Here is a 25,239-nt window from a genome sequence, read left to right as displayed (position 1 = left end):
CAGCTCTGGTTCAGAGAGCTGGTGACACAGAACCTTGTCACGACGATGAGAAGATTCTGATGTCTTCAAAGGCACTAACGGCAAAGAAGCAAAGTAAAGTGGTGCCGCCGTCGACGGTGTCGTCGTCGATAACGTCGACGATACTGGCTTGCTCGTCGACGAAGATAGTTTTGGAGAAATCATCGTCGACGGTACGGCCGTCGACGGAATCGTCGTCGGGGCCACTGTTGACGGTCGATTAGCTGTAGACGAGGCCATCGACAAAGCAATCGTCGACGGAACGGTCGTCGACGCCAGTGTAGCCTCCGTAGACTGAGTCTTCGTGGACGAGGCTTTGGTCGACGATGTCTTCGTCGACGAGTCCTTGGTCGACGGTACCTTCGTCGACGAGATCTTGGCCGACGGAGTCGCCGTCGACGCCGACGAGGACTTTTTGGAGGCTTTCGTCGACGAGGATTCTTTCTTCTTCGTCAACGAGGAAATTAGAATCGTCGACGGAACTGGCTTGGAAGGCAAGGCAACCCTCGTCGACGTGGATGCTGTCGACGATACCGTCGTCGACGAAGAAAAAGCTGAGGTAGTAGTCCGCGTCGTCGTCGAGGATGTAGCAAATGCCCTTCTCGTCGTCGGAGCGTTCGTCGACGCTCCCGTCGATGGCGAAACTTTGAGAGGCGTGGAAACACCTCGAGAGGCAGCAGAAGACGCCTGAGAGCCAGGTCTCGTGGGCGTAAAGGTGGTAGGGGTTGCTGAAGACACCACAGAAGCTAGAGGCAAGGCCAACTTCATCTTCTTGAGGAAAGGAGATGGAACATCCTGTTAACTACCATGCTTTGATGCTGCTGAAGAAAGTCCTGAATGAAAACTTTCTGCGTCTGACAGGGCTGAATCCTTGTCTTTTAGACGTTGAAGCCAAAGGAGAAGGCGGCCTTCTCTGTCCTTCAGAGTCTTTGTAGAAAAAGTTCTACAGAACTTGCAGCTGCTAGCCTCATGATCAGGGTATGAACAGTATATACACTTCTGGTGGGGGTCTTTTTCAAAAAGGCGCATCTTCCCACAAGAAGAGCAAGGTCTAAATAAAGACTTCTTACTTGACATGTTGTGAAAAAACACTGGAACTAGATGAGTAGAGGTAAAAACTGAGCAGAGCTCAGGGAGAGTCCCTTCACACGATGTGCGGTAGAAAATCTGAGGGCTTGAGCTTCTGAGGAGAAGGTTCTAGAGGGTGCGGACGCCTGATTGGCTGTAATTTGGACTAATATAATGACACTAATGTGTTACAAGTACTTTTTTCTCTTTACCATGCTTTCCTATGTAGGAATAGTTTTTTGAGGTTTCTATTATGTTTCCTTTCTTTATCATGTTTTATATGTACATGTATATTATATATATATTTAGCATTATTGCTATTTTATTTACCGTGGGACTCCCACTTCGACGATGGGGAATATTCAAACATGTGAATCTATGAAAGACACCCCTAATACTGGAGAACAGAGGATCTTGTTCTGCTGGTCTATATTTCTTTAAGACGTCAAACCGATGTCCCGTCGACAGAGACTTGTGCTTCGACGTTGGAAGAGGAGTACCCAACGGAGTACCAAGTCTCGACGCCGTACGTGGGGAAGGTGATGGTGAAATCCTTCTCGACGTCGAACCTCTCAACGTCATAGATCTAGGCCTCGTCGTTGAGTGCCATGTCATGGGCTGCAATGGAGGCGTCCGCCTCAAGGTCGCATTACTTCACAACGTCTCAAATGATCTTGGCCTCGACGTCGAGCGTCTTGATGGCTGCGCCGGAGGGATCTGCTTCGATGTTGAATCCTTTTTTGACTTTGTTGATGATCTAGGCCTGGTTGACGGCAACGGAGGGCTGCACCTCGACTTCTAATGCCGTCCCGACGGCGACGACGGAGAGCGGTGTTTTGACATGGGACAATCCCACACCAACAGAGAGTGACTCCTCGACGCCAACCGTCGCCCGGTTGATGGTGGCGGAGGATTCGTCACTGATGACGTACCTCTATGGTTGGAAGTCTTCGACGACGACAGATCTTTTCTCGATAGCGAGCCCACCGTCAATGGGATTGTTGTCAACATTTTCTTCGTTCGTGGAGGCATTCTCGACGCCGAGCCAGACGTCGATTAAGAACAAACCAGAATCTTGCTTCTAGAAGATGATCTGGGTCTCTTCTTCCTCTGTCTCACAGGAGACCTGCCCTAGAGGGAAAGCTTTACCTTTTTAAGAGAGGCCTTAAAGGCGAATCCTCTCTCTGTCCTTGAGAGTCCGTCTTGATAGAGAATGGCAGTGTTGACAAGTCTCAGGAACATGAGAATCCGTAAGGCAAAGAATACAGACAGAGTGGGAATCTGTTTTGGCCTTCTTTTTGCCACGGAAAGGGCAAGGATCAAAAAGAGGAGCTATTACTGAGAGGTAAAAAAATGCCAAACTCCTGAAAAATGGTAAAGGAATACTCCAACAGGTGTAAAATGTCGAAGTAAAAGGGTTTAAAGTGAAAAGGAATATAATTTGGGACAGAAATTCAAAAATCTGTGGAGCTGATTAACCAGGGTCCTGACTTAAGGAGCCAGAAAGAACAACTGACCCCCTGAGGCATGATGGGAAGCTACGGCTCATGGCTGCCTTTAAGGCACAGTGCCTTTTTTTTAGTTTCTACATTTGCTTTCAATAATAATCCCTAGCGGTGAGGGCTTCCAACTGGTTTGCACAGGACAGGATTATTGCTATATCAATTCAATGTTATTAATCCAATCAATCACTCTCAACCTTCTATAGCCCACCGCTGCAGGACCACCTCCAATGAAAAATACAACAATGAAGGGAGCGCCGTATTCTGTAATCAGTATTTGCAAATACAAATTTGTTCCCAACTGATTCAATTAAAAAGACAGATTTCCTTGAATCCACAGATCCACAATTTATTGCACTTCACTTTAGGATAATGTTTCCACAACGATTATGACAGTTAATCAATATTGATTGACAAGCTTGTAGCAGTTCATCAACAGAAGTTCCTAATAAATTCAGCCAACGCGTTTGCGTCCAACGTAGGACGTCATCAGATCTATAGTTCAGTGTTCTTTCTGCGTAACTCCTACCTATCACGCAAAAGGTTCAGATTTTTATTCCAAAATAATGGTTTCCAAAATGTCATGAGCACCGTATTTCATAAGGTCATCCGTGCCTACTAAATTCCCAATCAGCAGATCTTACATATATCCGCATCCAAATTCAACAACGATTCCCCTGTAAACAGCTATTACAGTGGTCTCGTAAAAGCATCTTACTTATTTGCAGTCCAATCCCTTCAATTAAAGCCCCATTCACCTAAGACGACCTCATTCCTCGCAGGCTGTAATAGCTGTTTACAGGGAAATCGTTGTTGAATTTATATTTATATATATATATATATATATATATATGTGATCAAGAGCACTAGTTACTCAAAACGCGTCGCCTGAGAGGTAAATAAAATCTACCTTACCGACAGCCTGGGGTCCGTGCCTTCATTTCGCCGAAGGTCGGAGTTGGTGAAGATTCGTGTGATATATATGTGAACAAGAGTACGCTAGTACTCGAAACGTTACATTTTTGAAAGGCATTTAAATAAATAACAACTTGCCCGGATAACGTGGGGTCTGCCTCTTCTTTCGCCGCCTGTGTGTGGAGGTTCGAAGATCACGTGAATATATATATATATATATATTTGTTTTCATAGATATATTTTTTTGGTATATTTTCTGGGGTCCCCGCGCCTGGGCGGGAATATTCAAGTGCTTATGACTACTGATGAGGATCCCTTGGAAGAGAACAGCACTTTGTCGCTCTTGTGATCCTGACCTGCTGCTTCTCCAGTGTGTCCGCTAACACCTCATACCAACTCGACCTACAGCAATACCAGTGCTTTGAAACCCTCAACTACCATGTTCTAGTCTCTAGTCCTCAGATTTTCACTTCACACCACACAACTTTATCTTAGTACCCTAATATTTTACACTTCTTGGCCAGAGCATTCTTGTCCAGATCACACTGTTATCACTGATCAACCAGCGATCAGGAGACCTCTTGGTAAGATTTGTACTATGATCTGCTCCTACAAAAGCAATGTCTTTGTGCAAGCTGCTCGCTCACTGGCATCCGAACTAGTGGGCTTGACAAGGAAAGTATGCAGTTTTAGATACCTCAAAGCTCATTTTTAGATTGGCAGAAGAGTGAACATACAACTGTACCATTGGAAGCAGTCCATCTGTTAACCCAGCCACAGCCCTCCGGCTGTATTTTCAGAACCCTGTCTTGTCGTCAAAGTTTTTTCAATAAAACTACTCCCACTAAGATGGCGGGATTTACTTGGACAAAAAACAATAAAAGATAGTAAAAAAGAAAACTTATTTTCTCTGAACCATGAACCAATGAGACTTATCTCATGTATGAAGGATATTTGTACTTTTTTTTCCTTTCAAGGGACGCCATGTTATGAATGGTAATTTTGAAAGGAAAAATGGTAGGGCTAGACGGGGCAAGCCTTCTAAAACCATGTCTAGTGGTGGATCTCAACTGGGGAAGATTTTGCTACTAGGAAAGCTGTCAGGGTTCTGCTGTCAGGAAAACTGACATCATCGACCTCGAAATGAGGTAGGAATGCAAAAGTTTGGCGGACATGGAATCTGCCAATTTTTGAAGGATGCCTTGTGAATGGCAACTTGAATTTAAATACTTGTTCCAATGGGAAAAGGGTGAAAACATATGGTTTCCTACAGAGGGTGCACGGTTTAAAGAGCGTTTTTTTTAATGATTTCCTTTGGCACAAATAATTATTTGTAAATGCTGTAAGTTGTTATTGGGGGGTGGTCACCTTACAAGGATCAATTGTGTTTGGTTCATGTAGTATGTTTACATTTCATATTGGGCAATTTGCACAGTTCAGGTTGCATTTTATAAATTTGTTATTCTGTAACCAAAATTAGACACTATGTCTTCAATTATGTTGGTTACAGAACTAAATGAATGAAGCAGTTTACAATTTTTTAAAGGGTTAAATAGGTAGGATGTTACGATTAAACTCCACCTCTTGTTACATGCTCTATGAGTACCCTCAACAGTTTCAGCAGCACATCATGTGATCAAGCCTCTGGCTAGAGGTGAAACGCGTCATGCGGGCTTGCTGGGTGTTGATTTTCTACATGGAATAAAGCACTGAATTTTTGCACCAGAATCGTGTTTGGCGAGTTCGTCTTTGAAAACAGTCCGAGCAGAGGGATTGTAGACGTGTGGGCGTCGGACGAAGAGTTTCGATTTGGAAACACCGTGAAAGCTTCAACGGTGTAAGCTGAACCCCTCCCGCTTGGCTTGGGCTCGGAGGAAGGAAGCAACTGGTTCCCTAACCCAGAACAATACTATTACGTGGCTTCGGCGAGAAGCACACCGCGGAGAACCACTGGAAACCGGAGGACGCGTCTGCCTTGTAGCGGGAATCGACACCGTCAGGAGTGCAAAAATCTGACGGTAGCAAGGTAGCCCGACAAAGGTAGGACCAACTCGGAAGTTCCAGTGGGGAGTAGTGCAACTTATTAAGCACGAGTTAGCTTTGGGCTCCAAGAAAAGAGACGCTTAATATTGACTCAGTGCTTTGTTTGACGCATTTCACCCGTAACGAATTTAAAGCAAACCATGTCCGCAGATGTGTTGCGCGACAGGGAGGAGGCGGCAGAAACGGTGTTTGTGGAATCTCCGGCTGCGGAACCGCACATGCAAAGGCACCCAACTACAATCACTAATCCCACATTAAGGGACATGTTAAAAAAATTGGAGAAATTAATGAAAAAAAGAACAATCCAAGTGGTAGGAGAATAAATCCCTTTCCCGTTATTTACAGGTCGGTTGTGTACCGAGAGGTCTGCGCATTACACTTGCTCCTAGCTACGAGACCCCAGATCCAGCAATGCTTACAGAGTGGGGAGAAACAAATTTAGAGTCCTGGTAAGCTGATGGAGATCCTGGTGAGGTATGCGGAAAGTGACCACGTAAAAATACAGGCTGAGATAGAGCAATTGGAAATAGAAATAACCGGAATGGGCACAAGTGATCAGGCGGACAAAATGAGAGCTGAAATGATGACAAGAATTAAGAAAGATGAGGACATAATTAAAAAACGTAAGACCTACAAATTTGAGCGCAACCGCATGGATTATTTCAATGGTAAAATATTTACATTTGCAAACAGGTATGACAATGTGAAAGCCCGAGCCAGAAAAACACGCCAAGAGAACACACGGGGTAAGGCTATCTCGGTATCATCTACAGACGTCAGCTCGGCAGCGGAAAGCGAGGTGGAAAATGAAGTAGCAGGACCCTCTAAGGTGGGGTTTACAAAATTCTCACTGGCGCAGGAGGTGAGCTGTCTGTGCCAGGATCGCAGCGACACACTAAGACCAAGAATCCCGGGTGGGGGCGCAAGCAGGCAGCACCGGGCAAATAAAAAACGCAGCGCAAGGCGGAAATGCAGCAAGTTTAAAGCAGAGCAGTGAGAAAAAGCCACCGAAGGGGCGCTGGAACAAACAAAACCGCAAACCAGCACCAGCTCAAACACCAACTCAATAATTAACCTCACGAATGTCAAATTATCAGCTATGGATGAGACAATCCTAGGCCTAGGACTGTCCTACTGTCTGACATCAAATTTTAATTACGCAGACACAAGAATGGACACGTACCGATTTGTTAGAAAGTTAAAATTAAACAAGTTCTTTCTTCTTCAGCCAAATAGGAAAAAACAAGGGGAGGTACCAAATAGTCCTCCCCTGTTGGAGGCTGGGGATCGAACCATGTTTGATGAAATTTGGGATTTACAGAACGAAATGGAAGGAGTTACTGATACACCGTTAGAGACATCAAGGGAAGATCAAGCATTCTGTAGGACACCATTTAAGCCCAAATCCACATTTCAACCAATTTTAACTCACGATAATCTTGATGTGTATCAGGAATTAGTCACAAAGGACTTGAAACCACTCTACACGTTCACAAATAAAAAACACAGTGCCATAAACAAAAGAAATCAATGTTACCACAGTCTGATTAAGAAATTAGAATCAGATAAGAACACAATTGTTAGACAAGCCGATAAAGGCGGTAACATAGTGTTGTGGCCTTGTGAAATGTACGTGGCAGAAGCTGAGAGTCAATTGATGGACCCTCTTTGCTATAGGAAAAGTAATTTGTCTGCCATTAAAACAGCCTGGCAGGAGCAACATTCAAGACTAATGGCATAGAGGAGTGCTAAATTAATATCAAATGAAGAATACGGCTTCCTAAAAAATGACCACCCTCTCATACCGACTTTTTACCTGATACCAAAAATACATACAAACCTGAACAACCCACCTGGACGTCCGATTATATCGGCCATTAACAGCTCCACAGAGAACATTTCAAAATATATAGACTTTTATCTTCAGGACTGGGTTAAGAGCTTGTGGTCATATGTACAGGACACCTCGGATTTTATCCGGAAGCTGAATAATGTTGTTTGGAGTTCAGATTGTTTACTTATGACGTTAGACGTATCCTCTTTGTATACGTCTATCAAACAAAGTGATGGGACCAAAGCAGTACAGTATTATCTAAATAAAAGAGTGATGAATTTTTCATCACACAACAAGATGCTACTGTCGATGATCCAAATCTGCCTGGAACAAAATAATTTTTTGTTCAATAATCAGATATACCAGCAAATTAGGGGGGTCGCGATGGGGGCTTGCTTTTCTCCAAGTCTAGCATGTTTGCACATGGGACTTTGGTAGGACCAGGCCCTCCGGGGACACCTTCTAACCACCATGCAGGAACATGTACCAATTTATCTAAGATATATAGATGACTTGTTTTTGATATGGCGAGGATCAATAGAAGAGGCCCGAGAATTGGTGAAAGAATTGAATAGCAATAATCTGAACTTAGAATTCACATCAACAATAGATGAAAAAGCAGTGGTGTTTTTAGATACGGAGGTATTTGTAGCCAACACTGGTCTTGCTACTAGGCTACATAGAAAGGCAACCGCTGGAAATACAGTTTTACATGCGTCCAGCCAACATCCTCACCATCTAAAAAGTAGCATTCCTTTCAGGGAAATGCTACGGATTAGAAGGATTAGCAGTACAGACCAAGGGTGTCACAAGGCCCAGGAGGAAAGTAAGATACGTTTTTTTGTCTCGTGGATATTCTGAAAACATAGTCCAGAGGGCAATTAACCGATCGATAGCAATAACTAGGGATGAAGCCTTAACTGTCAAAATGAATCCCATCACGGTGACAGAAAGCAATCCCAAGTTTTCCCCTAGAGTTATCACTACCTTCAATCAGCAACATGAGGAAATTAGGAAGATTTTCTATAAAAATTGGAACTTGGCGACAGGGGATCCTGTCATAGGTAGATATATAACAAAAAATATCAGATATCACCTTTAGAAAATCAACATCTATGGCTGACAGATTAGTAAGCAACAATCTTGAGAAACCTGTATCTAATACTTGGATGGCTCTTAGTGGTGGTTTTAAAAAGTGCATGGTTTGCAAAGCCTGCAAGCATGGGTGCAATAAAGCTCACTATACAGTACCGTTTAAAGAGTCAGCAGTTCCAATTAAGAAACGTTTGACCTGCAGGACTGAGTATGCAGTCTATGTGTTGCAATGCCCTTGTGGGTTATGATATGTTGGTAGTACTCGACTACCAGCACACAAGCAGATTTTGCAACACTTAAGGGCCATCGTGGGAAAGGATCCAACTTATCCGGTGGCCCGTCATTTTGAAAGTGTTCACAACAGTGACCCTATGCATTTACAGTACTATGTTATAGATTGCATCATGCCTTTAAAGAGAGGAGGCAATAGAGAAGGGATGCTTCGCCTTTTGGAAACCAGATACATAATAGAATTAGACAGTAAGACCCCAGGAGGTCTTAACGCGAGTGAAGACCTATACACCTGTTTATAGTTATGTATCTAGGCTTCCCAAAACATCTGTTGGCTCCCTATGGGCCAGATTTAGGTATCCAAATACCGGTCGGAAACGGCCGAAAATACAGATTTTCGGCCGTTTCCGACCGGTATTTGGATATTGAGATGTAGGGGCATGTTAAATTACAGAATCGGTAATTTTACCTTATTTGTAATTTTTCCAATTCGGTAAAATACCGAATTGGTAAAATTACCGATTCTGTAATTCAACATGTAGGTAGCACTGTAATCAGTGCTACAAGGGTTTAAGAATTCGTTATTTACCACCAACTAGAAGTTGGTGGTAAATAATGAAAACCCTTCAAAAAGCATTTTTTTTGCTTTAAAAAACGTGCCATGTTGCCGACATACATGCCCTAAGGGCATGTATGTCAGCAACATGTGCACCTATGCACAATTGAGGGGTGCAACAGGGTGTCAAAGCGACACCCTGTCCCCCTTGCAAATTCGGTAATTTTACCGAATCGGTATTTACCGATTCGGTAATCGGCATTAATTCCTATGGGCCTCAAGGCCCATAGGAATCAATGGCAATTACCGAATCTGTGAATACCGATTCGGTCATTACCGAATCATTCCGATTCGGTAATTTCAAAAGTGAAATTACCTACATCCCAGTTACCTACTCTTAAATACCGAATCGGTATGATTCGGTATTTAAGAGTAGGTAAATCGAGATAACCTACATCTGGCCCTATATGTTACTTCTCAAGTAGATGTTTCTAACATAGCAGCATACTGAACATTGATCTCTGTTATTGTTTTAGTTGGATATGATAACGGTAGTTTGAAAATGAAACGATGAAATAATGACCTCCTCCTCCCTGTTTCCCCATGATTTTTAATAGAGGAACTACACAGTGATATTTTGCACATTATTTGCACTTTGGGGTTTGGGTTTACTGACAGGGACTTTTTAAAAATGAGCATGCATTCTGTAAGATGAACCGAAATGGTGTTATTGTGATACCCTATATGAAATCTTTTTAACATGTAAACTGTTTAATATTTTAATGATTTATTTACTTAATGAGGTTTAAATATTTTTAGACACTAAGGGCTCCATTATGATGTCGGGCGGATCGCCTCCGCCATGGTGGCGGTGGCGATCCGCCCGACAGAAATGCCCGCCCGCCACCCTTTTCCCCCTCGCCACATTACAATGGTGGGGGGGGGGGGGGGGGGGGTGACCGCAGCGGAGGCAAACACCGCCCGCCACTTTTCCGCCCCGGTCGCCTTGCGGCCGGGGCAGAAAACGAGTAACATGCAGGCGGTGTCTGTCAGACACCGCCCGCAATATTACAATGGGCATTTTTCAATGCCTTTCCGTGGCGGCAAAGGCATGCGGTGTTCACTCTGGGGGCCCCCTGTGGGCCCCCAGAGTGAAGGCCAAAGGGGGGTGGCACACGGGAGGTACCTGTGGTACCCCCCTGGCTTTGCATAATCCAAGAGGCAGGCACCACACGGTGCCTGCCGCTTCGATTGTGCAAAGGCGTGCTTTTGTTTTTAACATTGTGGCTGGCGGCGCAGTGAGCACCGCCCGCCACAATGTTAAATTGAAGAATGCGCCCGCCACTGTGGCGGGCGCATCCTAATGGCAATGTCGGGACCCCCGCCCTTTAGGCGGGCGGTCCCGAGTTCTGCTAGGGTGGCATCCTAATGTTCCCCTATGTCTTTTATTGTATTTTTTAACTTTTATAATAGGATCAATTGTGTTTGGTTCATGTAGTATGTTTACATTTCATATTGGGCAATTTGCACAGTTCAGGTTGCATTTTATAAATTTGTTATTCTGTAACCAAAATTAGACACTATGTCTTCAATTATGTTGGTTACAGAACTAAATGAATGAAGCAGTTTACAGTTTCTTAAAGGATTAAATAGGTAGGATGTTACGATTAAACTCCACCTCTTGTTACATGCTCTATAAGTACCCTCAACAGTTTCAGTAGCACATCATGTGATCAAGCCTCTGGCTAGAGGTGAAACGCGTCATGCGGGCTTGCTGGGTGTTGATTTTCTACATGGAATAAAGCACTGAATTTTTGCACTAGAATCGGGTTTGGCGTGTTCGTCTTTGAAAACAGTCTGAGCAGAGGGATTGTAGACGTGTGGGCGTCGGACGAAGAGTTTCGATATATATATATATATATATATATATATATATATACAGAGAGAGAGAGAGAGAGAGAGAGAGAGAGCTGTATATATATGTTTTCATATATAATTTTGATACATTTTCTGGGGTCACCGCGCATGGGCGGGAATATTCAAGTGCTTATGACTACTGATGAGGATCCCTTGGAAGAGAACAGCACTTTGTCGCTCTTGTGATCCTGACCTGCTGCTTCTCCAGTGTGTCCGCTAACGCCTCATACCAACTCGACCTACAGCAATCCCAGTGCTTTGAAACCCTCAACTGCCATGTTCTAGTCTCTAGTCCTCAGATTTTCACTTCACACCACACAACTTTATCTTAGTCCCCTAATCTTTTACACTTCTTGGCCATAGCATTCTTGTCCAGATCACACTGTTATCACTGATCAATCAGTGATCAGGAGACCTCTTGGTAAGATTTGTGCTATGATCTGCTCCTACAAAAGCAATGTCTTTGTGCAAGCTGCTCGCTCACTGGCATCCGAACTAGTGGGCTTGACAAGGAAAGTATGCAGTTTTAGATACCTCAAAGCTCATTTTTAGATTGGCAGAGGAGCGAACATACAACTGTACCATTGGAAGCAGTCCATCTGTTAACCCAGCCACAGCCCTCCGGCTGTATTTTCAGAACCCTTGTCGTCAAAGTTTTTTCAATAAAACTACTCCCACTAAGATGGCGGGATTTACTTAGACAAAAAAACAATAAAAGATAGTAAAAAAGAAAAGTATTTTCTCTGAACCATGAACCAATGAGATTTATCTTCTCATGTATGAAGGATTTTTGTACTTTTTTTTCCTTTCAAGGGACGCCATGTTATGAATGGTAATTTTGAAAGGAAAAATGGTAGGGCTAGACGGGGCAAGCCTTCTAACACCATGTCTAGTGGTGGATCTCAAGTGGGGAAGATTTTGCTACTAGGAAAGCTGTCAGGGTTCTGCTGTCAGGAAAACTGACATCATCGACCTCGAAATGAGGTAGGAATGCAAAAGTTTGGCGGACATGGAATCTGCCAATTTTTGAAGGATGCATTGTGAATGGCAACTTGAATTTAAATACTTGTTCCAATGGGAAAAGGGTGAAAACATATGGTTTCCTACACAGGGTGCACGGTTTAAAGAGCGTGTTTTTTAATTATTTCCTTTGGCACAAATAATTATTTGTAAATACTGTAAGTTGTTATCGAGGGGGGTCCCCTTACAACAGGAACTGAGCTTCAGAAGCACTCCATACTGAGATTCAGTGGCTTGTTTTGTGAGGAAGAAAAAAGTCCATCGGGACTGCGCACAGCCTAAGATGGAAAGGAAGCTATACAGGCCATGCCAAGAAATGCTAAACAACACTGAGAAAACAGTGAGATCTTCTAACAGAGGGGACAGTTAGGAGAAGGTACCAGATGTCAAATTGCCAGCACAGCCTTGCTCCTACCTTTCTTGGATGGTGCTGGGCTCGCAGCTCTTCTTGCAGTGAGTTCAATTGCTCTACCATAGCCCTGCTTTCCTGACGGAGAAGGTCAAACTCTGTCTGCACAATGGTCTGCCGGTAGGTTTGCTACAGTGTGGGTAGAAACAGAGAGGAAATGTGAGGACACAAAATGATAAGGACGGTATGCTTTACTGTTCAGGTAGAATAATACTCTACTTATATGCAACAACAGTTCACCATTTTTTCTAGTTGTTATGATTGTTAACATTGATGGAGAATCTTACACCTCAGTTAGATCACATTTTTTAATGGAATGTACATATATAAATGGGTAGCAGGGAAATGCTTTCTATACAGTCTCAGAGACAAAAAGACACACCTCATTCAAGACGGAGTAGCTTTTGAATCCATAGAAGCAAGGTCTCGATGCAAGGATTACATCATGCTCAAAATATAACTAAAGCATTCAAATAAAATGTAGTGGGTCAGTCAAAGTTCTTTGGCTATTCCACAGGTCAATCTAGTAAAGCCTTCAGCTCATAATAAAGCTATTACAAAAATCCTAATACCTCCCTCTGTTGTGTGGTTTAAGATAATTTCACCCTGACCACAGGCGGACTAAAGCTACTCAAAAGTGGCAAGCTACAATACACAGTACAGCTCTTCAACAACATAGCATCTCAGCTACAGAACAATGTCTGATGAACAATAACCTTTCCCTCTCCCTTGCGGGAACTTGAATGCTAAATATAATTTTCTGTCAGAAAAATGGTGCTCTTCACTTTAAGTAAGGAAAACCGTGAAGTGAAGAAAATTTGTTTTTGACAAAAAGCCCAACAATAGCAGCGCTCAGTGGTCCAGGGACTGGTGAGAAGTTTATTAAATGAAAACTCAATGTAAATTGGGCATTTATAGCCCTTACTATTGGCTGCATACACACACACATATATATATATATGACCAACAATTGTCTAACAGAACTAGCATTACATTGAATCAGGATATTGAATTGCAAAATGTCTTAGATACTCTCCATGAGGAAGGTGGGGTAGAACTGACACAACCACAGACTCCCGCCACCCAAGATAATACTGAACTTGTGTCTACACCTGATAACTTGATATCTGCAACTCCTGTAACCAGTGCTACCACAGTGACCACACCCTTCAGACCTAAATCTAGATACAGACCACAGTTACCACGGGACAACATAGATCTGTTCCATGACCTGGTTAATAATGACATGCTTAAACTTCTTAACAGGCCCTTAGGTAAACAAAACATCACACCTGAGAGGAGGGCGGCACTAACGGAATTAAAGAATGACGACTCGATCGTCATGGAGCCCTCTGATAAGGGAGGAAACGTAGTTTTGTCGGATAAGAAAATGTATATCAATGAAGCAATGCAGCAGCTATCCGACACCAAATGCTACACTAGAGTGGACCATACTTATTTGACTAAACTACAGAGTAGAGTACACCAGAACATCCGAGGGTGGGCTAGTTAGAAGTTGCTGAGTTGGGATGAAACTAAATTTCTTATCAATGAAAATCCTACTACTCCCACATTTTACCTTTTACCAAAGGTACATAAGAACCAGACACAACCACCGGGGAGACCCATAGTGTCCTCTATCAACAGCCTATTAGAAAATGTTTCGCATTACGTGGACTATTTCCTCAAAAACTATGTAAAAGATCTCACATCACACTTAGAAGACACCAAAGACTTCCTACAAAAAGTAGAGAATATTAACTGGGAGTCTCATTTTTGGTTAGTGTGTTTAGATGTGGAGAGCTTATACACATCCATTCGACACAGGGATGGTTTGAGGGCATGCGAGTACTTTCTAAGAACAAGGAGTAGACATCTGGAAGCACACTCAAAAAGTGTTACTCCAAATGATAGAACTGTGTTTGGAGGAAAATGTTTTTTTGTTTAATGGGTCATTATATAAGCAAATCCAGGGCACTTCGATCGGCACCTGCTTTGCCCCCAGCGACGCCAATTTATTGGTAGGCTGGTGGGAGGAGCAGGTGCTCAGGAGTGATGACCTGGAACACTGGACCACCTGCGTGAATGTTTGGCTCCGCTATATTGATGACGGTTTTTTTTGTATGGGAGGGGAGAGAACACAAACTACTCAAGTTTGTGGATGCACTTAATTTGAACTGTCTAAACCTGAGATTCACTATGCAACACAATCAGAAGACCATTAATTTCCTTGACATAAAACTGAAAAATTGTTGAGAATAAGATCGAGACAGAAATTTTCCAGAAAGAAACAGCCGGAAATTCTGTACTCCACTCCAGTAGTTGCCAGATAGTAAGAAAGAGATGGGACAGCCTCTTACAGGATAAAGCTCGAAAGGATCGATTGAATCCACACCTGTCAATAACTTACAGAAAAGGTAGATCCATCAAAGACCTGATAGTGCACAGTCATTTAGAAAAGAAGAAAACATGGCTTGCTGCAAAGGGAGGATTTTTCAAGTGTGGAAAATGCAAGGCCTGTAGCCACGGTTCTAATGTGAGGGAGGGAGAACTCAACAGAGTTAGGAAAAGGTGGAAAATTAATAAGAACATCCAATGTACCACAGACCACGTAATTTATGTAGTGACATGCCCTAGCGGCAAATGGTACATTGGTTCAACCACCTTCCCCGTCAAAAAGCTAATCCTCGAGCACTGGCGTGCAATCACGAACAAGGACTTTGCCTATAGCACGGGTAAACATTTCCCCAATACCATGATGGGGATTGGACTAATGCGAAGTTTTTCGCCCTGGACTCAATTCCAAAACACGTGAGGGGAAGAGACCACTTAACAGCACTACGCAGGGCAGAATCCAGGTTCATTCTACAGGCAGGCTGTATCGTACCTTTTGGGATGAACATTGATGAGGAGATGTACGTACACTTATGAATTATCTGAACAAGACCTTCTAAATCCCCTTCTTGATACTTAGATTCCATGACAAATCTGATGTTAAACTGTTTATAATTATTGATGCCGAATTTTTGGTGTTTTGTTGATGTAATACTAAGTTTGGTTAACCAAGTTTAATGAGGAAACCATATCAAATAATAATGTTAACATAGAATAGGGAATGCCTATATTGGTTATTAAAGTTATTTGTTTATATCTATGAATCTAATCGCAACTCTTTCCTTTTCATCTCGCTAGAAACCGTGCTGTCGCGGAAGGAATAAAACAAACCACAGATAGAGAATAATGTTACGAGCACTACTATTCCACGAAAATTTACAAATTATGACTAAGAGCACGGGATAGCATTTTGACAAAATCAGGGATGGGATTAGAGGATCAACTTACATGAATTCTTTTGATTATTCTTGAAAGATATCTCTCAGATAAGCTAGAGCTTATGATTTCTTTTACAATAGTGGGAATGGATATATGGGTGTGGGAAGTGAATTCAGAATGTGAATAGACTGGGAAGAATATGGACACATAGGTGTATTGAACCTATACATTTTGGGGTACTATACCCAAATCACCCTGTTATCTTCCTCTCCTCTCTCTTCTTTCACTCTCGCGCTCCCCTCCCATATTTCTCTCATATATATTTTTTTCTGCCCTGATTCTTACTTTTATCTTTCCTCTTAATACCTTTCCTCTACCTTGTTAAAATGGGTACTATACCATTATGCGAGTTATCCCTTTAAATGTTGTGTTATTATGATACCAAATAATGTTTTACTCCAAACACTTGGAAGACGTGCACCAGTTATTTAATTTATGTTATAATTCATTAACTGCACTGTTAAGACCTCTATGTGAAAGTGAAACAGTCTTTCTTCCTTTTTTATTATTTATTTTGCTATAACAACGGACTAACTAAAGTGGTGGTCACGTGACCAAGAGCCCGTGAGCTCGAAACGCGTCTGTTTGTGCCCGAATAAAATATCTACACGTACCTGGCTGGTGTGGCTTGTCGTCCTTTCGTGCAAGTGAGGAGGAATCTGTGAATATATATATAAATATATATATACACACATATATATATATATATAGACATACAAATACATATATACACACACACACATATACATACATACATACACAATATTATATATATATATATATATATATATATATATATATATATGAAAAACGAAGAGTTGCCCCCAATGAAGAAGTCACACGCAAACAAGCTTAGTCCTTATATTTGCAGAATGGGTGACATACAGCCTCTTGCCCCCCACACAAATAGTATCAGCCATACGCGTTTCGGGCATACTCAGCCCTTGATCACTGGCAGCAGGAAGCAGCAATGTGAGCAAGAGATCGGTGATCTCGAAACGCGTAGGGTGTTTCCTTCTGTCAATTAAACACTGACAACACCGTTCTATACTTGGGCTCCGACTCTGGTTTTTCTACTAAGGAACTCGAACCTGGAGTGTGTGGAATTTAAGGGGCTGGCGAACCCCGTCGTGAGCCCGCCGTCCAAGTGGCTTGAGCACGCCATCTCTGCGTGTGTGTGTATATATATATATATATATATATATATATATATATATATATATATATATATATATATATATATATATATATATATATATATATATATCCATTGTGCTAAGCTTCTAATGCTAAGACTGCAATAAGGATGTGACCATATAAGCATGCATATGAATCATATTGTGAAATAATAGGCAACAAAGGATATATGACTATTAGGTATAAGCGTCACTCACCCTGTGCTTATCGCAAGAAAGGTTTTAACATAGTGTGATCATATAACAATGCTATTTAGTGCTTACAACATAATTGAATAAACGGTTAGTCATTAGTCTGTGTTATGTATCAAGTAGGCGAACACCTACCAATGCTCAACTCTCAACTCCGCATACAACCGACGTTAGTTACATGCGCGACAATCCAACAGGCATTTAACAGGATGTGGAACCGCGATACCATTGTTTACCACAACTGCATTAGGCGCGATGGAGCAAGCCAATGGTAGAATGACACACGTTAAGTTAAACTTGTAAATAGTGTTGGTGCACGTTTTTAATTTTATTTTTAATTTAATTTAGAGTGTTCTCATTGCATAAATGTACGGGTGTGATTTAAACACACGGAAGAATGTATATTTGAGACGTCTTAAGAACTGAGGTTCCAATGTGCTTTACATAGTCTCATGAACATAGGTGAAAGACCGACATGATGAAATAATGTGCAAGTCATGAACTCTTCTATGTCCACACATGAGGGCCAAACCTGTAACCATAACAACCCCCAACCAATTGAAACTTGTGTAACACATGAAACACCTATGAGACCATGTAACATATATGTATATATAGTGTAACAAAATGACCATGCAGATGTAGTGAACAAGGCGGGAGCAAGCCGCCGAAACGCGTCTAAGCAGCAAATGAGCCATTAAATATCGTTTGGATTATGATTCACGGAGTCAGCGCCTTATTTTGATGGGAAGTTTGGTTTGGTGATAATACGAAGGGTTTATTGTCCTGGAAACCCTACGCTGACCCTCCTCGATCTGGATGCGCTGTGTTTACAAGGACAATCGAGTGGTTTAACTTTTGAAAAAAGACAAGCAGCGCCCCCCGGAATCGTCACAAAAAGGACCCGAGTAACCTGTGAAACCAGCACTGGACTGACTGTCTGAGGGTTTACGATCGCTGGGGAGTAATCGGAGACTGTCAGGTAAGAAGGCGTGTACTGGGAGTAACAGGGAGCGGGCTAGTTAAGTTGATTCATGGGAGAGGTAGCCCGACAGTGAGAAGTGAAAGTCACACGGCCAGTGAATCTTTGCAAATAATTATTAATCAGAAAGGCTCGACATGGCTTCAGAATGGGAAAGGGAAAGAGAAGAGGCAGCACTGAACGTGTTCACGGACACGGATACAGGCAAAGGCGACAGCAACAGAGCAACAGCCCAACCACAACTAACTGAGAAAGATGACACTAAGAAATTACTTGCAGAACTGGAAAAACTCCGAAAGAAGGAGGTAGCAAAATGGTGGGAAGTAAAATCGCTCACCAGATATCTCGATGTTGGACGAGTACCCAGGGGACTTAGAATTCTGGTGGCCCTGACATACGAAGGCCCCGACCCTGAAATGCCCCAGATGTGGGCGGATAACAGTGTGCAATCATCCAATAACATGCTGAAAATCTTGGTAAAATTTGCGGCAAGTGACAAGAGTCAAAATGATAACACGAATTGAAGAAATATTAAAAGAATTGGACACAAAAGAGAATAAAGATGATATCGCAAACGGATTGAAAGAAATAAAAACGAGAATCATAAAACATGAAAATGACATGAAAGAAAAGCCATAAACTTTCAGAGGGATCTTAACGATTACATGAATGGAAGAATATACACGTTTGCTAGGAAGTATGACCAAATAAGACTCCAAATACCAGCAACAGCAACTGGCAACCAGATGGCTGGAGCAGAACAGAGCGAAAATGAAATAAGCTCAGAGTACGACACCGATGCAGAAAGCAATCACAGCGCAGGAGCCACTGGTCCCGCACCCACACCGGTACCGCTACGACCGCGACTCCAGTCGAGGCAAGAGGAAGGAGGGGGCCAATCGAATCAAAAGAAACAACAAAAAGCAGGCAGAGAAAAAACAGACGCTGGGGAAAAACAAACACGAAAACAAACAAAACAGCCATACAGACGCAACAAACGACGATAATGAAGGGAGACAACACAGTAATCAATCTAACGAACCTCGAGCTCTCACAACAAGAACTTGACATTTTATCTTTGGGCCTCACGTATTGTAGCAACACAAACTTTGACTACGCCCAAACCCGCATAGACCTATTCATGTCTGTCCGAAAACTAAAACTACAAAAATATTTCTTTAAAACCAACATGCAAGAGAAACACCAACACTGTATGAACAAGAACAAATCCTGAGTGTGGCAAATATGGAGGCACTGCAGGATTTAATAGATCTGGAACAAGAGAATGAAACTGTTCTAATTACCCCCAGTGGAGTGGCGGCAAACTCAGAGATAGACATCTACCAAACAGTCAAAACTGGTTTGAAACCAAAATCAGTTTTTATGCCAATAATGCCTAAAGATGGACTGGATATTTTTTCGGAGTGTGTAATAAAAGACCTGAAGGAACTATCCATCAAAAGTACAAAAGAGGGTTCTGCAAATAACAATGACCTAATGAGAAAATACAACAACCTAATGGAAAAAATCAAAGCAAGATCTGACATTGTGGTGAGATGGTCAGACAAGGGGGGCAACATAGTCTTGTGGCCACTTGAGATGTATAACCAGGAAGCACTCACTCAGCTTCAAGATCGTGAATGCTACATGAGAATAAGTCCAACACACATCATTGGTATACAAGAGAAATACCACAACGAGCTATACAGGTGGAAAGGGATGGGTTTGTTGAGCAAACAGGAGTTTGAGTTCCTAAAGAATGACTATCCAGTAACTCCTCAACTGTACCTAATCCCTAAAATTCACAAAAACGACAGTGTCCCCCCAGGCAGACCGATCATATCTGCAATAGGGAGTCTTTTCGAAAGAACGAGTGTATTTATAGACCACTTCCTACAGCCAGAAGTGAGGGAATTACCTGCATACATCAAGGACACTGGGGACTTCCTAGCTAAAATCTTTGATGTGGAATGGAAAGAAAACTACTTATTCATGACTCTAGATGTACAATCACTGTACACAAGCATCAGGCACAATGATGGCCTCAACGCCCTCAAACATTACCTTGGGAAAAGACCAATAAACTTATACAAGCACACCTGCATGCTACTTGAAATGACTGAATGGTGCTTGACCAACAACACCTTCATATTTGACAAACTTCATTATAAACAGGTGCAGGGATCAGCTATGGGTACTTGCTTCTCCCCCAGCTATGCAAATCTACATATGGGCTGGTGGGAGGAGCAATTGTTGCAAGTGGCTCACGCAGAAACCATAACCAACATCATTGTGGTATACAAACGTTTCATCGATGACATTTTTATTTTGTGGCAGGGCAGCCCTGAAAGTGCAGAACAATTCGCTAGTGAGTTGAATGAAAATGCTTTACATTTGAAATTCACTTGTAATATTAGCCCTGTTACCATACAGTTCCTTGATGTAGAGGTATTTGTCAAAAACAACTGTATACAGACACGCGCATTTCGAAAACCTACAGCAGGCAATGCCATCTTGCATGCGCAAAGTTTTCACCCCACACCTCTGAAACAATCTATCCCCTATGCTGAATGCCTAAGGATGACAAGAAACTGTAGCACCCCAGAAGAACTGACAGAAGCTAAAAAGAACCTTTTTACTAGGCTCAAGAACAGGGGATACACTGATAAAACGTGTAGGAGGGCTGAAACCAAATGCAATATGAAATCAAGGCAGGAACTTATACTCCCTCCCAAAAACAAGGAACATCCTGCAACCTGCGAACGGCAGCCACCTAGGCTCATTACAGGTTACAACAGGTACCACACGAATCTCCGTAAGATCCTTAGGAGACACTGGCCATTAGTACATAATGATCCCTCGATTGGCCAAGCGGTGGGTAAAATGCCATTGGTAACCTACAGGAAAGCCAAATTGATGCGCAGCCAGTTGGTTTGTAATGCCCCATCAATTAAGAAGCCGTGCAATTGGTTACAGAACCAGAAAGGTTTCAAAAATAGCAGTAAATGCAAAGCGTGTAACCATGGCATCAACACTACTGATGTCAGTATACCCTTCAGACAAAAACCGTACACCATAAGAGCACAATACTCTTGCAAAACTGAATTTGCGGTGTACGTGCTGACATGTGTCTGTGGAAAAAGATACGTAGGTTCGCCCATCCACCCAGCACATGTCAGAATTCTACAGCACTTGAGGGCAATAGCGAACAAAGACCCTTCATACCCAGTAGCTAGGCACATCAATCAGCTACATGAAGGAAATGCCCAAAACCTTTCATACTATGTCATCGACAGCGTGCCTAAGAATGCAAGAGGAGGCAATCACAAACTAGCCCTACGCCGCCTTGAGTCCAGATACATAATCCTTCTGAACTCGAAAATCCCGTTCGGTTTGAACGCGGATGAAGCCCTGAATGTACATCTGTAACCAGTCTGCACTGCTACCTTTCCTTTATACCCATTCTTAAACATCTGCAGTTCATCTACTACTTAAATTGTTTTTAAACCACGAGCACATTAAGACACCAAGATCACAATTCCTCAATTCACCACCGCAAATCACTAAGATTCACTTTTATTCACCAATCACTTCTCGAGGTACACTAGACAAGTTGCTAGCCATATACTCCACTTGGAGACGATGTGTGTCCATTGTGCTAAGCTTCTAATGCTAAGACTGCAATAAGGATGTGACCATATAAGCATGCGTATGAATCATGTTGTGAATTAATAGGTAACAAAGGATATATATGACTATTAAGTATAAGTTTCACTCACCGTGTGCTTATCGCAAGAAAGGTTTTAACATAGTGTGATCATATAACAATGCCATTTAGTGCTACAACATAATTGAATAAACGGTTAGTCATCAGTCTGTGTTATGTATCAAATAGGCGAACACCTACCAATGCTCAACTCCGCATACAACCGACGTTAGTTACACACGCGACAATCCAACAAGCATTTAACAGGATGTGGAACCACGATACCATTGTTTACCACAACTGCATTAGGCGCGATGGAGCAAGCCAATGGTAGAATGACACGCGTTAAGTTAAACTTGTAAATAGTGTTGGTGCACGTTTTTAATTTTATTTTTAATTTAATTTAGAGTGTTCTCATTGCATAAATGTACGGGTGTGATTTAAACACACGGAAGAATGTATATTTGAGACGTCTTAAGAACTGAGGTTCCAATGTGCTTTACATAGTCTCATGAACATAGGTGAAAGACCGACATGATGAAATAATGTGCAAGTCATGAACTCTTCTATGTCCACACATGAGGGCCAAACCTGTATCGGGGTTGCTCAAATGCGTGTTTATTCAGGCTACATACTGGTAGGTGCCTCAGCAGTCTTCTTCAAAGCTAAAGTCGCAGCCATTTTTTTCTTTTTTTATACTCGTGAAATACTTAAAGTGAGAGTGCAACATTAGCAGCAAAATAAGTGACAGTGCAACAGAGTTTCTCCTAACGTGACAGTTGCAATCGATATTATCAAACATTGTCAACGTTTTTGTCATATAATGCTCAATAATTTAAGCAACTGAAACCTGCAATATAAATCACAAGTTTTAGAACCTATTTAAGCAATAAATATACTTAAAACTATTTAGACATTCAAACAATGTTCAATCTTTAGGCAAGTGACTTACTACTGGCCAACGTATTTATGCCCCATCATCTCGGGGTAAATCATCTGCCATTAATAATCCTTATGTGCAAATATCACTTAATTTGTAAAGTGAAAAGTGCCTTGTGCAAATAGCGCCTCATTGTTCCAGATTGTAAAAAATAAAAACGTGAAACTGACTCATACAGGATATATCTACAGGTACTCTGAGAAGCACCCACTGTAGCTTATTCCCCTCTATCCATTGTTGGCAAGTGCCCTTGTACTTTCAATTCTTGGCAAGGCTATTCACACCCGAACTAAAGTGATTTGTGCTACAAACCCAAGTGCGACCATACAATTAAAATATTTACATGGAGTGGCTACAAATTAGTCATTCATAAACTTAACCAGCTATTCTCTCCAGAGAGAGAGAAAACTACATGATTAAAAACCTCAGAACAATGCACAGTTAAGAAAAATAAGAAGAGTACTCATCATTTCATCACATGGGTACTGTTTCTGTTACACTTATACAACATGGATCACAGGTATACATGTAAATCTTCTTCAGTATTGTGTACATACGGATTCTTACTATTGAATCTGAGAATATATTGCGATTCAAGCTTTCTCAGGCATCTCTCTCTGTTCCCCCCTCGTAATCTTTGTTGCACTTGATCAATCAAAAAGTATTTTGACCTTCCAGCTTACCACCATGAAACTCATGGAAGTGTCTGGCCATGGGGTATGCCTGATCGTTGTTATTAATGGCTCGAATGTGCTGTAGAATCCATTGGCGCACTGGTAAAATTGTACTACCTATGTACATTTTAAAATGACTGCATTTTAAAATATTCACCACAAATTGACTTTTGCACGTTAGAGGCTTCATGATTTGCCACTTTTTATTAGAAAATGGCAAGGGTACCTCCGTGGTATTCTCTCCATACTTACACGCACTGCCTTTGTGGCCTTTCTTGAAGAGTCTACTCTCCCCAAGCCATGTTGTTTGTTGTGGGGTACCTGGGGTATCGGTAACCAAAGCCAGCCCCAGTGATCTTGCTTTGTGAAAGGTAATAAGTGGCCCATAACTGTGTCTCCCCGTAGTACATGCCAGTGCTTTTGCATGATACACCTTATGATTGATTGAAGGCTTTATTTCGATATAAAAATATCATAAAAGCATAATACAATAAATTTAAAAACAATACTTGGACTAACACATACTATTTACACAAATAAAACATTGCATGAGCAGTAAGACAAGCATTAAATTGACAAAGAAAGCCTTTTCAAACGAATTAACCAAGACCATTTTAGGAACTTGGACACACCGCAGACGAAGAAAGTACTTGTTTCAGACATTAAAATACGTAATGCCACATTATGCTGCCGGGTGCCTAATTTTCTGCATATTGGTTTGAGCCAGCACCGCCTCGGCGCTAAATAAGCCGTACATTCAAAGAAAATGTGGGCAACCGACTCAACTCGTGTTAGGCATGTCGCACAGAAAGGAGATCGCTGAAGGGAATTTTTCCAGCGGGCCGTCAGTTCACTAACAGGCAACGTCCCTATTCTAAATTTAAAATACAGAGCGCGGTCTGTGGGGTTAGATATGATGTCGAGGTACAGTTCATAAGCCACCACATCCTTGAACTTCATAAAGTCAGTAGTGGATTTGCAATGTTTTGAATCAGTGGAGATTTTACAAGAGATCCAGTTCCAGTACAGCTTCTTTAATACGGCTTTGGGAGGGGCGGTCCTGGATTCCCATGCATCACCAAGGCCTAAATCCCCTAACAACCGTTTCACATCCCTCAACCACTTGATCTTAGACCAGCCCTCCATTAGCATACCCTCTAACAAAGCCTCTGCATATGAGGCCAGCTCGGGCACACGCCACAGGCACGCCCAAAGTATCAAGGGGCGTATTTGGGCTTGGTCCTTAATTGATCTACATCCCAAATCCATTAATACGGGTACTGTTGGGGTGCTCTGCGGAAGGGCCATCAAGTCCTTCAGGAATTTATTCTCTGATCTGGCTAATACTTCAAGGTTACACGTACCCCCACAGTTCCGCCCCATACAAAGCAGCACTAACCCCTCGTGCTTTATAAATCTCCATGACTGGGGCAATGGGCTTAGTTGTAGAGGAGCGTTGCTCCTTAAGGAGGGCACCACCCACCCTTTTATGACCAAGTAACATCTTTTGGATGTGCGAATTCCAATGCATTGAGTCCGTAAGGCGGATGCCTAAGTAATCAAATTTGGCCACCCTCTCCTAGGGCACAGAATTCAGCAGAGGGGGAC

General features: G+C 42.2%; 1 protein-coding gene across 4 annotated transcripts in view; it reads right to left on the bottom strand.

The window, feature by feature from the left end:
- LOC147684358 (uncharacterized) overlaps positions 1-25,239 on the bottom strand; it is a 715,098-nt gene that overhangs the window by 135,882 nt on the left and 553,977 nt on the right. For all 4 annotated transcript variants that reach the window (XM_086940263.1, XM_086940262.1, XM_086940260.1 and 1 more), the window contains exon 6: positions 12,615-12,737. In XM_086940263.1, coding sequence (XP_086796389.1) covers positions 12,615-12,737 — 123 coding nt within the window. The remainder of the gene's footprint in view (positions 1-12,614; positions 12,738-25,239) is intronic.

This window comes from Lissotriton vulgaris, chromosome 10 (assembly GCF_964263255.1).
Source record: "Lissotriton vulgaris chromosome 10, aLisVul1.2, whole genome shotgun sequence".
NCBI lineage: Eukaryota > Metazoa > Chordata > Amphibia > Caudata > Salamandridae > Lissotriton > Lissotriton vulgaris.
This window is presented reverse-complemented; position numbering and strand designations above follow the sequence as displayed.